A 12,870-nucleotide genomic window follows, 5' to 3' on the forward strand; every position below is an offset into this window, starting at 1 on the left:
TTTCCAGTTTTTTTTGAAGTCAGTGTGCACATGCTCTCTCCTCCCCTCCACGCATACACATAAATTTTGCTAAATTAGGTTTATTCTCATTTAGTTTTATTTCTGCTTTATTTTTACATAAACTATATCATTCAATATTCTTTGCAAGCATTTTATAAGCAGCTGAAACATACTCCATTGAATGCACATGCTCCAGTACATTTAATCAGTTGCCCATTGCTCTATTTTCTTATTAAAAAATAATCAGTCATAGTATCTCTCTCTCACACATACCCCTACACCTCTAGACATTCTTTAAGCTCTGCATTCATTCTCTATCCCTCCAGAAAGGTTGTACCGATTTACAGTTTCACTGGCAAGATATAAGGGCTCCTTGTATCGCAGTCCAACCCCAGCTCATTTCTAGGTTTGTTTTTAGGATGGTCGGGCTCAAAGCAGAACTAAGAGATCTGCCGTTTTGGACACGGCCGAGGCGCGCGGCTCCGGGGGCCTGGAACGCGCTCTGAGTTCGCCGGTCCCTTCAAGGTTGCGCGGGCTCCCGACGAGACCCGGCCCAGCCGGGCACCCCCGCGCGCTCCCGGATCTCGCCGGCCTCGCGCCGGCCGGTTGCCATGAGAACCACGGAGCCTCGGAACGCCCGCAGACTAGCCTGTATCTGAGGGGGCGAGGGATACCGAGGCCCAGGCATGGAGCTGCCGGATCCGGTGCGCCAGCGGCTGGGAAACTTCAGCCGGGCTGTGTTCACTGATTCCAATCGGACCGGTCCGGAGTACAGTGAGGGTCCCGGTGAGTGACCGAGGCCGGCGCAGGGGGTGTGGCCTGCTGAGGGCTTGGCGTGGGTTTTGGAGCGTCCAGAATTTGCCCGTACCTAAAATGGCGATGTCGCCTTCAGTCAGTTTCCCGCAGTGCGGGCCAGAGCCTTGGAGGAGGGGCCGGCCGGGGCGGGGAGCTGAGGCGCTGGCGGCCTCCGGCTGCGGGCTGGGCCTGGTCTGCGCGCGCTAGCGCCTGGCCTGCTCCGTGCAAGCCCGGCAGCTGAGGTGGGGCCGACCTCTGTGCCACGCAAGGCCCATCATTGCTCCTGGGAAACCCCAAAAATAAAAAGATAAAAGCAGCCCTTGCTGCACAGGCTAGTCCCCCGCGCACCGCGAGAGCGAAGGCCCAACTTGCTTTTCCTCTGCGGCGCCCGCCCCGGCTTTTCTGTCCAGGATGGCGAGGAACAGCCCAAGCAATCCCCACCTCCCCTGACCCCACCCGCCGCCCAGGGAGCAAATTTGCCTTTTCCCTTTTCCTAGCAGAACAAGTATGTTCCTAAGCAAGGCCATTTTCTGGCAGAAAAGATTAGGGGGAAAAAAATTTTTTTTTTAAGAGTCCTTTCAAACCACCATCCACTCCCAACTGGCATGTGCCATACTAGCCGGACGTTCAACAAAACTCACCCCTTCCCTGCCTTCTCCTCCTCCTCCCCTATATGTAACTCTTACCATAAGGTAAGAAAATACCATGATGCCTCTGCATCCTTCAACTTGATGACAAGTGATAACGCAGTTTCCTCCAGAACAGGTTCCTCCTCCTACATCATGATGGTAGACAACACACTGTCAACCAAACCCGTGTGGTTTCCATCATTCAAGTCTGCTGGGAAATATAAATCTTTTCCACTGCTTGGTTTTACAGAATTTTTAAAAGGGACAGAAAAGTAAAGGCAGTCCCCAAAGCTGCATTTTGTCGTCTTGATCACTTGCCTATTCCCCAAATGTAGGCCTTTATGATTTAAGATGTACAGAGAAAAATGTGAAAAAATTAGGTTTCACGTTTCTGGTTCCAAGGATGAGGCTTAATGAGCACTAACGTCTGATAATACAAGGTAAAAAGACGTTTTCTGAAAAGGGCCAGATAGTAAGTACTTTAGGCTTTGTAGGCCATATGGTCTCCACGGCAGCCACTGACAATAGTTATTGAATAGGCATGGCTGTGTTCCAATAAAACTTTAAGGATATTGAAATTTGTATTTCGTATGGATTTCACGTATGAAAAAAATATTACTTTTTTAACCATTTAAAGGTGAAAAAACATTTTTAGCTCATTGACTGTACAAAAACGTTTAGGCAGCTGACCAGTTGTTTACCTATCCCTGATTTATATTGTATGTTTTAATTTAAATTCCATTTATAGAACTCAACTTGAACTTTTGCAAAATTCAGTAAATGTATATCTTATGCTTTTAAGGTTCATTTACATATTAATTTGATTTTCATTTCCATGATTATAAGTTTGATCTGCTGAAATATGGACATAGCATAACCTTTAAGATGTTAACACACAATACTTCTAACATAAAAACCGTTCTTTGCAAAATTTGACTACAGTTTCTTCTCAAAGGTACTGAAATGTTCTGCTTGCCCAATTTATTATTCTTTCCCGTATTTTGTTCTTTGTGGATCAGAAGTAGGTTTGATTATTTGTACTGTAATAACAAATTTATGTAATTACCATGTCCACAGCATTGTGCTGTTGCTATCAGAAAGATCCTAGGCTGGTGAGTTGTCTTCAGATTTAACAGATTTTAAGAATTCATTCATTTATCAGTGGTAATTTAATAAGCAGTTGCAAGCAAAAGTAGATCATAATAATCAGGCATATTTTTGGAGCTAAAAGAAACTATTTTGCTGCGAGAGACCATGACTGTTTCTTATATTTTAAAATTATTAAATGACAGATAAAAACACTCAACTATGGAGAAAAGGAGAAAATAATGTTCTTAAGACATTTATTTTAGGACCTTTAAAATCTTACGTGTAGAACAACTGATTTCAATATATGTGTCCGCTCTTAAGAATTTAGTCAAATTTAGGATGTATTTTGTAGGGTTCAATTTTAAAAATCAAATTCTTAATTTAGGACCCTTCTGTCTTACATAAAAGCAAAAAGTGTTATGGAATCAACCTTAGGTAAATGGAACTCATGTATCACAAATGGCTATACTAGTAATGTCCTTATGACAGTATGCTTACATTAATTCATTCTTACGTGTATTTGATATTCACTGCATATAAAGCAAGATGCTAGATTCTATGAGGGTCTCAAATTAGGGTGGGACATGGTGTGTGCTTGCAGATAAGTAGATAAATAGAAGAGAAGAAGGAAAGGGGACTAATATTTGTTGAGTGCCTACTAAGTGTGCCCAGCACAGTGCTAGGAAGAAATAATTCATATTGGCTCTAATTCTCACAAGCAGCCTGTAAGGAAGTTTTAATTTCACTATTTTACAGATGAAGAAATAGAAGCTCAAAGAACTTAAATAATTTATATAAAGTCTGACATCCAGGGTCACAGAGGTTTGGGGAGCTCGGGTTTGCTTGAACTCTGAAGCCCGTGATCTGTTCAGTACACCAGACTGTTTTTCGGGGAGGGGAATGTGGTTCTTTGCTAGCACTTCTTATTGACAGTTTAGAGTGATAAGTACCTGAAGGGAAAGGTATTTCTGCTGGGGTGGGGGAACTGATGAAGGAAGTATTGATGGAAAAGACGACGCTGAATTGGACTTTAAAGAATGGCTAAGATTAGGGTATGCTGAAAAGAGAGATGTGTCTAATTATATAATCTTGGTAATCCGTTTTTGTATGAGATTAGTTTATATGTGAGAGATTCATTTTTATTTATTTTATGCATTAATTTTATATGCTATTTACATAGAATTCTACAAAGCAGGCAATGATAATTATCTGTTGAATAGGATTTATATTGATATTCTACATTAAATCTGTACTAGTATATGCAAAAAAGTCAGAAGACTGTAATGGCAAAATGGTAAAATAATTGAAAAATATGAAACATACCCCCAAATAGCCAATATTTGACCTAACTGGTATTAGGATGAATATTCCTTTTACTGTCAATGATTATAAATAGGCTTAAAATTTGGTGTTTTACTGAGCCAATATTATAGTTATTAATTCTACGGGATAGGATATATATATATTTATAGGGCATAGACCAAGTTTCATAATTTGTTCCTTTTCTATTCCTTCTGTAGAAAATGAAATGGTCTCCAGTTTGGCATTGCAGATGTCACTTTATTTTAATACCTACTATTTCCCACTGTGGTGGGTGAGCAGCATTATGATGCTTCACATGAAGGTAAATCTAAGCTTTAATACTTTTGCTGCCCTGACGTTGTTAGAGTGTCAATAAAATTAAAGTTCTTAATAATTTTTTTCTATCTCAAATCAGTGTTACTATACGTGCAATTTTACAAACATGTTTTGGCCTTTCTTTTAGTATTCAATCTTGCCTGATTACTACAAATTCATTGTGATCACTGTTATCATCCTAATAACCTTAATTGAAGCCATCCGGTTGTATCTGGGCTACATGGGTAACCTACAGGAAAAGGTAAGCTCTTTTTTCCTTTCTCTCAGTGATAGATATAAATGAAATCAGTTTTCATAACAAGTAAAAGGCAGTGAGGTGTGGCAGAAAGAGCACAGGCCGGAATTTAAAGCCTGACTCCAGCTTTACCACTTCTGTCACTGTGGTCTGTTTGCTTAATCTCTTGAGCCCTGGTTTCCTCATATATAAAATGAGGAAAATAATATTTACTTCACAGGTTTGTTGTGATTAAGTGAAATGATTTATGTAAAGCATATGAATGTGGTAAACACTTAAAATTGATATTTTCCCTCTTCTCATCAGTCTTGAAAATACATGGTTACTTAAACATGTGTATTTGGATCCTGAATAAGAAAATGGGGGAAAATTATGAATTCGTTTCCTACGCCAGGCCCATGTTTTCTGCATCATCATGCTACCTAAGCATTTATGGTTACCAGAGTGTAGGGATAATGCCTAAAGATTCCTGTGGTTTTCTAGGCCCTTCATAATAAGGCCCCACCCAGCCTGTCTTACTGTAGGTTTTGCTGTTTTCTCACTCAGCCATTCATTCCAGGCTGATGTGCTGATTCCCAATCATGCTAGTTTCACGTGTTTGCTTACTTACCTTTTTGCCTCTTCCTCCTCCACAACTTTAAAAGCCTACATCCCTGAGGTCTTTCTTTCACCTACCCTAATCACTCTCTTATTTCTTGTAGCATTTAGTCTGTACTTCTAAATATTGCCCTTAGTTGTTCACTAAAGTCTAGTATTCTAGGATTGTTTTACATAAATTAGTTTTCTCATCTAGACTGTAAGTTCTCTGAGGACAAGGACCATGTCATCCTCCTTCGGAATCATCACAGAGCCCATAATGTAGGTTCACAGTACTGATAAGTACTTATCTGTATAAACAAAAACTATATTTTACTGATTTTTATTACTTTTGATATGTGTCATTCCAGGTTCCTGAGTTGGCTGGCTTTTGGCTTTTGAGCCTTCTATTGCAGTTACCTTTAATTCTTTTCTTGCTCTTTAATGAAGGCCTAACAAATCTGCCCTTGGAAAAAGCGATACATATCATCTTCACTCTCTTCCTTGCTTTCCAAGTTGTTGCAGCATTTCTTACCTTAAGGAAAATGGTTAATCAGTTGGCAGTTCGTTTCCACCTCCAAGACTTTGACCGGCTCTCTGCAAACAGAGGAGACATGAGAAGGATGAGGTCATGTATAGAAGAGATCTGACCCAGTGTTGAGTGAAAATCTGACAGATCATTCTAGAAGACTGTAAGAGTTAGGAAAATATCAGAGCTCTAATATGAGAAAAGGGACAAAGCAATTGTTTTGTATACACTCTCACTCTGAAATTCCAAGGTTGGGGGCAATGATGAAACTTTGTACAATGTATGAATCAGTATATTAGCCCCAAAACCTAGATGTTGTCTACCTGATGCCAAATTTCTTAATGTTTTTTGATGTTGTCTTTTTCAGGAGTGTAGAAATGTATGTATTGGTGGTTGTCATTTGCCAGCTCTCCTGTAGTAATTCTGGTTAGAATCTGTAACTAGAGATGTGTCCATTTCTTTAAAACTTGTTGGTTGTCCGTGTCTTGGCTGTACATATGACCATGTTTCTTGACATGGAAATGCCAGTCAATGTTCCTATGTATCTGACTATATTTATAAACCAAGAGACCCGCCAGGCGCGGTGACTCACACCTGTAATCCCAGCACTTTGGGAGGCCAAGGGGGGTGGATCACGAGGTCAGGAGATCGAGACCATCCTGGCTAACACGGTGAAACCCCGTCTCTACTAAAAATACAAAAAAAAAAATTAGCCAGGTGTGGTGGCGGGCACCTGTAGTCCCAGCTACTTGGGAGGCTAAGGCAGGAGAATGGCGTGAACCCGGGAGGCAGAGCTTGCAGTGAGCCAAGATCAAGCCACTGCACTCTAGCCTGGGCAGCAGAGCGAGACTCTGTCTCAAAAAAATAAATAAATAAAAAATAAACCAAGAGACCAAATTTTCATGTCTGCTAGGGTTAAATTCTAACCCTAATATTAGCTGTTATACTGAGATTAAGAAGAAAACAGGTGGATTGCCTTGGTATTTAGGAAATATTTTTGTTATAAAATTATAACTTTCATAAAACCATATTCAGTATTTGTAATGGTGGTATATAAAATGCTTTTACAATAAATTATTAAGTATTTAAGGTATCAACAACAGATCATCCTTGTCTTGTGCAATTTTTTTGGGCTATAGATTTGTGTTTTTTATTACAGAGTTGCAAGGGAAGGAAGGAAAACAAATCCTAGAGAGCTTTCTATGTAGTGGGCACTGTAGTAGGCGTTTTAAATTAGCACTTGTGATCTCATCTACTAGGTTATCGGTCACCAAAGAACTGCTTCATACCCATTAAATTCACATGAGGCTTGATTTGGAAACCAGAACGCCTCTTAATACATATGAGAGCTAAGATGGCCAAAGGGACTATACTCATGATCCTGAATAAGCATGCTCCCTTGCTAATAGGAGAAATCTATTTTAGGAGATTTGGTTAAGAACAAAGTTGCTTGGATTATCCGAACATTATATTAGTGACTGTTGGACTGTCTTAAAGGATATGATACGTTCATTACAGGTTTTCTTTTTTTCTATAGGGAAATGGGCCTTCATAATGTATTTCACTGAGAGACGGTTGTAGCTGCATTAAACATTGCTCTTTTCAAGTTTCTTTTTCTACAATTCATACTTTGGATTCCCAGGTTTTGCCTTATTCATTCTTGTTTTGCTGAACTTCAAAAAATGTCTTTACTTCCCACTCATTCTTGATTCTTCCTGACCAAACTATGCTAATTTTATTATTTCTGCTCTTTATGATTATATATAAAGTTCAGCCAAATATTTCTCCCTCCATGCAGTGGCTAGTTAATCTTTCTCATGCCAAAGTAGTCACTAGTTATACTCTTAATAATTTGGAATTTAAAATAGAATTCTGTTTGAATAGTTTTCTAAAACATATTCATTTGCATTTGTTTCCCAGATAGGACTAGGTAGGTATCTGGGTAGGTATAGGTAGGTGATTCTATAAGAAAATATAAAATAAAATTAAATCTACAAAGCAGATAAATTAGGGGATGATGGAGACATTTCTATTTCAAGATTGTTTCCAGAGTTTTATTTTAAATAGCAGAACTTCTGGTACATTTAAACTTTAAGAGATTAATAACAAAATGTCAGTCATAATCATAAAAAAATTTTTAACTGTAAAAAATTTGAGAAAATTGATTTATCAAAATTTCCAAGTAATTTTGCTGTAATAAACATATTGTTTAAAATGCAGATATAGTAACAGTGGGGGAAAAAAAGATAGTAAATTGAAACCATGACCAAGTCATTTGTTTGTTTTCCATCTGAACAGTAAAACCATGACTTTTTGGGTCAGGCTGAACCAATATTTTCTATTGGAATATACCTGGTTCCCTATATAAGTATGTGAAAATCAAGGTAGAGAAGATATTTACATGTAAGCACATTTGGGGGTTAGGTGGTCTTTAATTTTATCTGAATATGTTTATCCATCCTTAATTTATATTTTATCCTTCTCTCTTTACAACACTTCTGAAAATTTTTGTTTAAAATGTTGAACTTCACAAATATTTTGTCCTTTACATATTTTTTCTATAAATCAAAATTATTTTATTTTTATTTATTTCTTCTTCTTTTTTTTTTTTTTTTTTTTTGAGATGGAGTTTTGCTCTGTCACCCAGGCTGGAGTGCAGTGGCACGATCTTGGCTCACTGCAACCTCTGCCTCCTGGGTTCAAGTGATCCTCCTGCCTCAGCCTCCTGAGTAGCTAGGATTACAGGCACCTGCCACCATGCCTGGCTAATTTTTTTGTATTTTTAGTGGAGACAGGGTTTTACCATGTTGGCCAGGCTGGTTTTGAATTCCTGACCTCAAGTGATCCATCTGCCTCGGCCTCCCAAAGTGCTGGGATTACAGGCGTGAGCTACCAAGCCTAACCTAAATCAAAATTATTTTAAAACATCAAAATGTATTACTTTAACATACACTTGAATGACTAGTATATATAAGGAATAGTCAAAGGTTCATAGACAAGACAAGCTCCTAGTTCTCAGGGATATGATGTGGGAGGTAAAACATTTGTACAACCTTAAGACAAAGTAAAAAAAGCATAACTTTATCAGGGAAATGCATTGAATGAGTTTCTACCTGCTAAGTACCTGACCGGTAACAGGCCCTTGGCTTCCAGTGCATCTTCCCTCTGTGTTCCTAGCACTTAGTATCCCAGGATTAGCACATTAGCCCTACACCAACACCATTTAATATTCACCATGCTCCACATTGTCTGAGGGGGGATAGGCGGTATTCAGGTTAAATGAATACACACTCAATCCCACTTGTCTATGCAAACAAGAAGTCCACTGTCTGGTAGTAAAGGCAGATAAGCAAATCAGTGATAGCACAGGGTGGTGGGGCCCTATAGGATTACAGAGAAGAGACATCTAAATGAATGACGAATCTGGAAAGGCTTCCCAAAGAAAGTGACACTTGAGATTTAAAGAATGAGAGCATATTAAGTTCAGTGTTAAGAAACAAAAAATAGTGACTGTGAGTTCTGTTTCAACTACTACAACTAGTTTGTTGAGGCTAGTGGAAAGTGTGCATGAGAAGAAATGGTACAGAATAAGGCAGAAAAGCTTGGAAGGTGCTAGGAAGCCTGGGTAAAGCTTTGAATATATTCTGTCTTTAATTTTTCAGAACTCTATTCTGAATCCCTGAACCGTTTAAACAGTGGAGTATCACAAACAGAATTAGGTTTCAGAAAGATCTCTTTGAAGACAATGTGAAAAATGGATTGAAAGGGTTGGACCAGAGGCAGAGATACCAGGAGGAATGTGATTAAGTAAGTTAGATGAGAACAAGCTGGCCTGGATAAAGTCAGTGGCAATAAAATAAACTTGAATAGAACCTACTATAGTGTTTTAAAGATAATTTTGTATTTTAAAACAGATATTAGGAGGGTTTTTTTTCTAATTCGTCTTTTCAGAGATGACCTATAAGGGTAAACAAAATGAAATATTGCCTTTCTTATCTCCCCCACACCCAGTTATTAGATTATTATTTTGTTGTTGTCTTTTAGAGACAGGGTCTTGCTCTATCACCCAGGCTGGAGTGCAGTGGCACAATCATAGCTCACTGCAGCCTCCAACTCCTAGGCACAAGTGATCTCACCTCAGCCATCCAAGTAGCTAGGACTACAGGCACAGGCCACCATGCCCCGCTAATTAAAAAAAAAAAAATTGTAGATCTGAGGTCTCCCTATGTTGCCTAGGCTGGTCGTGAACTCCTAGCCTCAAGCAATCATTCCGCCTCAGCCTCCCAAGGTGCTGGGATTACAGGTGTGAGCCACCACACCCAGCCATTAGATTATTATTAGACTTAAATAGAGCTCTATCTAATCTAAGTTTTATTTGACATAACCTACCTAATGATTCATTTACTTGAATTAAGATTATAGTTTTTAAAAACTCAGTCGGGCGCAGTGGCTCACGCCTGTAATCCCAGCACTTTGGGAGGCCGAGGCGGGCAAATCACAAGGTCAGGAGATTGAGGCCATCCTGGCTAACACGGTAAAACCCCGTCTCTACTAAAAATACAAAAAATTAGCCGGGTATGGTGGCAGGTGTCTGTAGTCCCAGCTGCTCCGGAGGCTGAGGCAGGAGAATGGCCTGAACTCAGGAGGCGGAGCTTGCAGCGAGCTGAGATCCCGCCACTGTACTCCAGCCTGGGTGACAGAGTGAGACTCCATCTCAAAAAAAAAAAAGATCGAAAGGACTAGGATCACAAGATTTTGAGAGTAAAGAAAAAGCATCTATAATTCCACCACCTTAAAATAACAACTATTCACAAATGTCATGTTTCTTTGATGTTTTTACTTTGCAAATAGTTTTTTAAAAACACAATTGTGATCATAAGCACTTACAGTTGTGCACCCTGCTTTTCTGAAAACACTGAAAGTATTTACCCATGTTTCTACATAGTGACACAATCATCATCTTAAATGATTGTGTGTTATTTCATCAAGTAGATGGGCCATAATTTACTTAACTTCTCTCCTATCATTAGATATTTGTGTTATTTCCTTTTTCTTTTATACATAACATTGTAATGAACAGCTCATGCATATAGCTTTTTCCATCTCTTAGGTGATTCCTTTTAATTAATAAGCCAGATTCCTGGAAGTGAAATTGCTGGGTCCTAGAGTATGGACATTTTTAAGGGCATATTGCCAAATTATAACATCCACTTTCTACTATTCACCATGGCGCAATTCTAAAAATAGTACAATGAAAATTTTGACAAGGACAGATTTGTGGACTTTAGTTACCCATTTGTCTTTGTATTTCTGAGTAGTTACCACAGGAACACTGAGTCTAAAGAGAAAGAAAAAAAAAATCTAAAAGCTGTGAAAGGAGAACTGGAAAGAATAAAAAAAAAAAGATTTTTGAATTAAGGGAAAACTGATAAGGGACGGGAAAAGGATTAGGCAAGCTGGTCGCAGTCAGCAACAGACAGTGAGATGTGACACAATAAAAACTGGGTCATTGAGTTGGGACAGCCCTAGGACATAAAAAGACTGAAATGAAGTAAAGCTCTGGATTACTTTGTTCTTGAATATTGAATTTTTTCAGAAGCATGGAGCATGAAATATTATAGTGATAAGCCAAGATTGGAAACATAGCCAAGAAAAAGAGGTCTTTAAGGGATTGTTTAAAATGTGCTGAAGGAATAATTTGGTTTGGTCTTAAACGGCTCAAAAAGTAAATTGACATAAAGCTTTTGCATAGCAAAATAGGCATGGAGGCAGAAAACAAAGCGGCAAACAGAAGAGTTTACCCTGCAAATTGGTTAGCATGTAATATGTTAGATTTTGGTCATAGAAATGATTTATCAGAAGACTGAACTGCTGTATTTTGTAAGTGTAATTAACACTAACTTGTTATGGGTATACATCTTTATTCTAGTTTTAAGAGACTGTTAATTTGGGGGTTTTAAATCAAAAAGCAAAACTAAATAGTTATGAGGCCATTCTAAGAATCATTCTAAAAATCTTTTTTCACCAGTGTTTAAGCACTTAAAAATATTCAAGCCCTAGAAAAATGTGTTTAAATGTAAGTAACCTCAACATTTAAATGTATTCTGACAGATTTACATCTTTCTGAAAGTGAGGCTAGGCATCAGTGTGTCATCATCTTAACCCAAGTCAAGACAGGCTGGAACTCCTGAAAACAAGATACAAATCGCAGGACAGCATGGAACATATATTCTATGAAAAGCCAAAGACATTTTGAAATTTATTTTATCAACATGCTTTATCTAAACATATTCCACAGCTGAACATTCTTGTCTGAAAAGAGCTTTTTAATCTAGTAAAGTGTACAATCACAATGTATTTACTGTTCCACAGACCTAAGTGTTTAGCACTCAGCTACATTAAAAATGTAGACTTTTAAAAACAATAATCAACCAAGAATGGCTTTGTCTTTAATTTTTCAGAACTCTAATAGCACTATATTTGGCTGGTAGGAAAGTGATATTATTGATTCATTTTTAAAGGTTTTTAGTTCCTAATCTTGAGTTATTTATATTCTAATTCAAAACACATTAGCTACATTGCTCAATATTATAGCCTAAAAGAAAAGAATATTTGATATTAAAATTATATGCACATTTAAAAATTATTTTTAAATGCTTGATTCATTAATACCCAGAAATACTAAAATGACCACTAGAGAAAGTAGAAGTTTTAGAACTTTGCTTCAATAGTTTTCCTAAAAAGACTGAGAGCTTATTAAGAGTCAAAATTTTTGCTATCCTAAAAACTATTGCTCCCAATGGTCAATAAGCCCTTGCTAAAGAAGGCTGGAGATTTAGCTGTTGATTGTTCAGTACTTTACAAAGCAGAGCAGCAGAAGATATGCTCTGTGTTTTTAGTACACTATGATTTTGTTCTGCAAAGTAAACTATTTAGTTAGCTACAACAATATGTCATCTACTATGCTTTGACACTTCAAGACAAGAAAGATAAATAAGATTAAGTCCTTGCCCTTCCAGCCATCTAGCAGAGGAGACAAATTTAAGGTAACCACAATCCCTTATAATTATTGTAATACAGCTATGTAAAAGATGAAAATAGGTGATGAATCCTGCCTAGGGGGTAGGATAGGCTTTCAACAGATGGAACAGCATGGGTAAAGATATAGACATTTGAAAATATAAGTCCTGAACAGAACCAAAAGTAGTTTTGTGTCATTAAAATATAAGGTGTGTAGAAGAGAAGTGGTTGAGATGAGCTGAAAAGACTGGTATCGGAAGTTATCAGTCTTTTAAATAATAGATTATTATAAAGAGTTTGAACTTCATGCTGTAGGCGATGAATGGTCTATCTATATTTAAGCAGCATTATAAGTCATT

At 38.0% G+C, this 12,870-nt stretch overlaps 1 protein-coding gene and 1 long non-coding RNA gene across 2 annotated transcripts in view; one reads left to right on the forward strand and one right to left on the reverse strand.

The window, feature by feature from the left end:
• The first annotated feature begins 317 nt into the window (after nucleotides 1-317).
• Nucleotides 318-7,634, forward strand: TMEM17 (transmembrane protein 17). The gene is made up of 4 exons (XM_050753510.1): nucleotides 318-786; nucleotides 4,034-4,137; nucleotides 4,279-4,392; nucleotides 5,334-7,634. Exons 1-4 carry the CDS (start codon nucleotides 687-689, stop codon nucleotides 5,610-5,612), a joined length of 597 nt encoding a protein of 198 aa, XP_050609467.1. The 5' UTR covers nucleotides 318-686; the 3' UTR covers nucleotides 5,613-7,634.
• Nucleotides 5,484-12,870, reverse strand: part of LOC126933623 (uncharacterized) — a 68,238-nt gene continuing 60,851 nt past the window's right edge. Inside the window, exon 8 of the long non-coding RNA XR_007718684.1 lies at nucleotides 5,484-5,559. This is a non-coding gene — a long non-coding RNA (uncharacterized LOC126933623). The remainder of the gene's footprint in view (nucleotides 5,560-12,870) is intronic.

Source organism: Macaca thibetana, chromosome 13, assembly GCF_024542745.1.
Source record: "Macaca thibetana thibetana isolate TM-01 chromosome 13, ASM2454274v1, whole genome shotgun sequence".
NCBI lineage: Eukaryota > Metazoa > Chordata > Mammalia > Primates > Cercopithecidae > Macaca > Macaca thibetana.

Coding starts and splice junctions, on each gene's coding strand:
- TMEM17 (XM_050753510.1), top strand. CDS start 687: ATGGAGCTGCCGGATCCGGTGCGCCAGCGGCTGGGAAACTTCAGCCGG. Junction 787..4,033: donor GGAGTACAGTGAGGGTCCCG/GTGAGTGACCGA, acceptor TTCCTTCTGTAG/AAAATGAAATGGTCTCCAGT. Junction 4,138..4,278: donor TTATGATGCTTCACATGAAG/GTAAATCTAAGC, acceptor CCTTTCTTTTAG/TATTCAATCTTGCCTGATTA.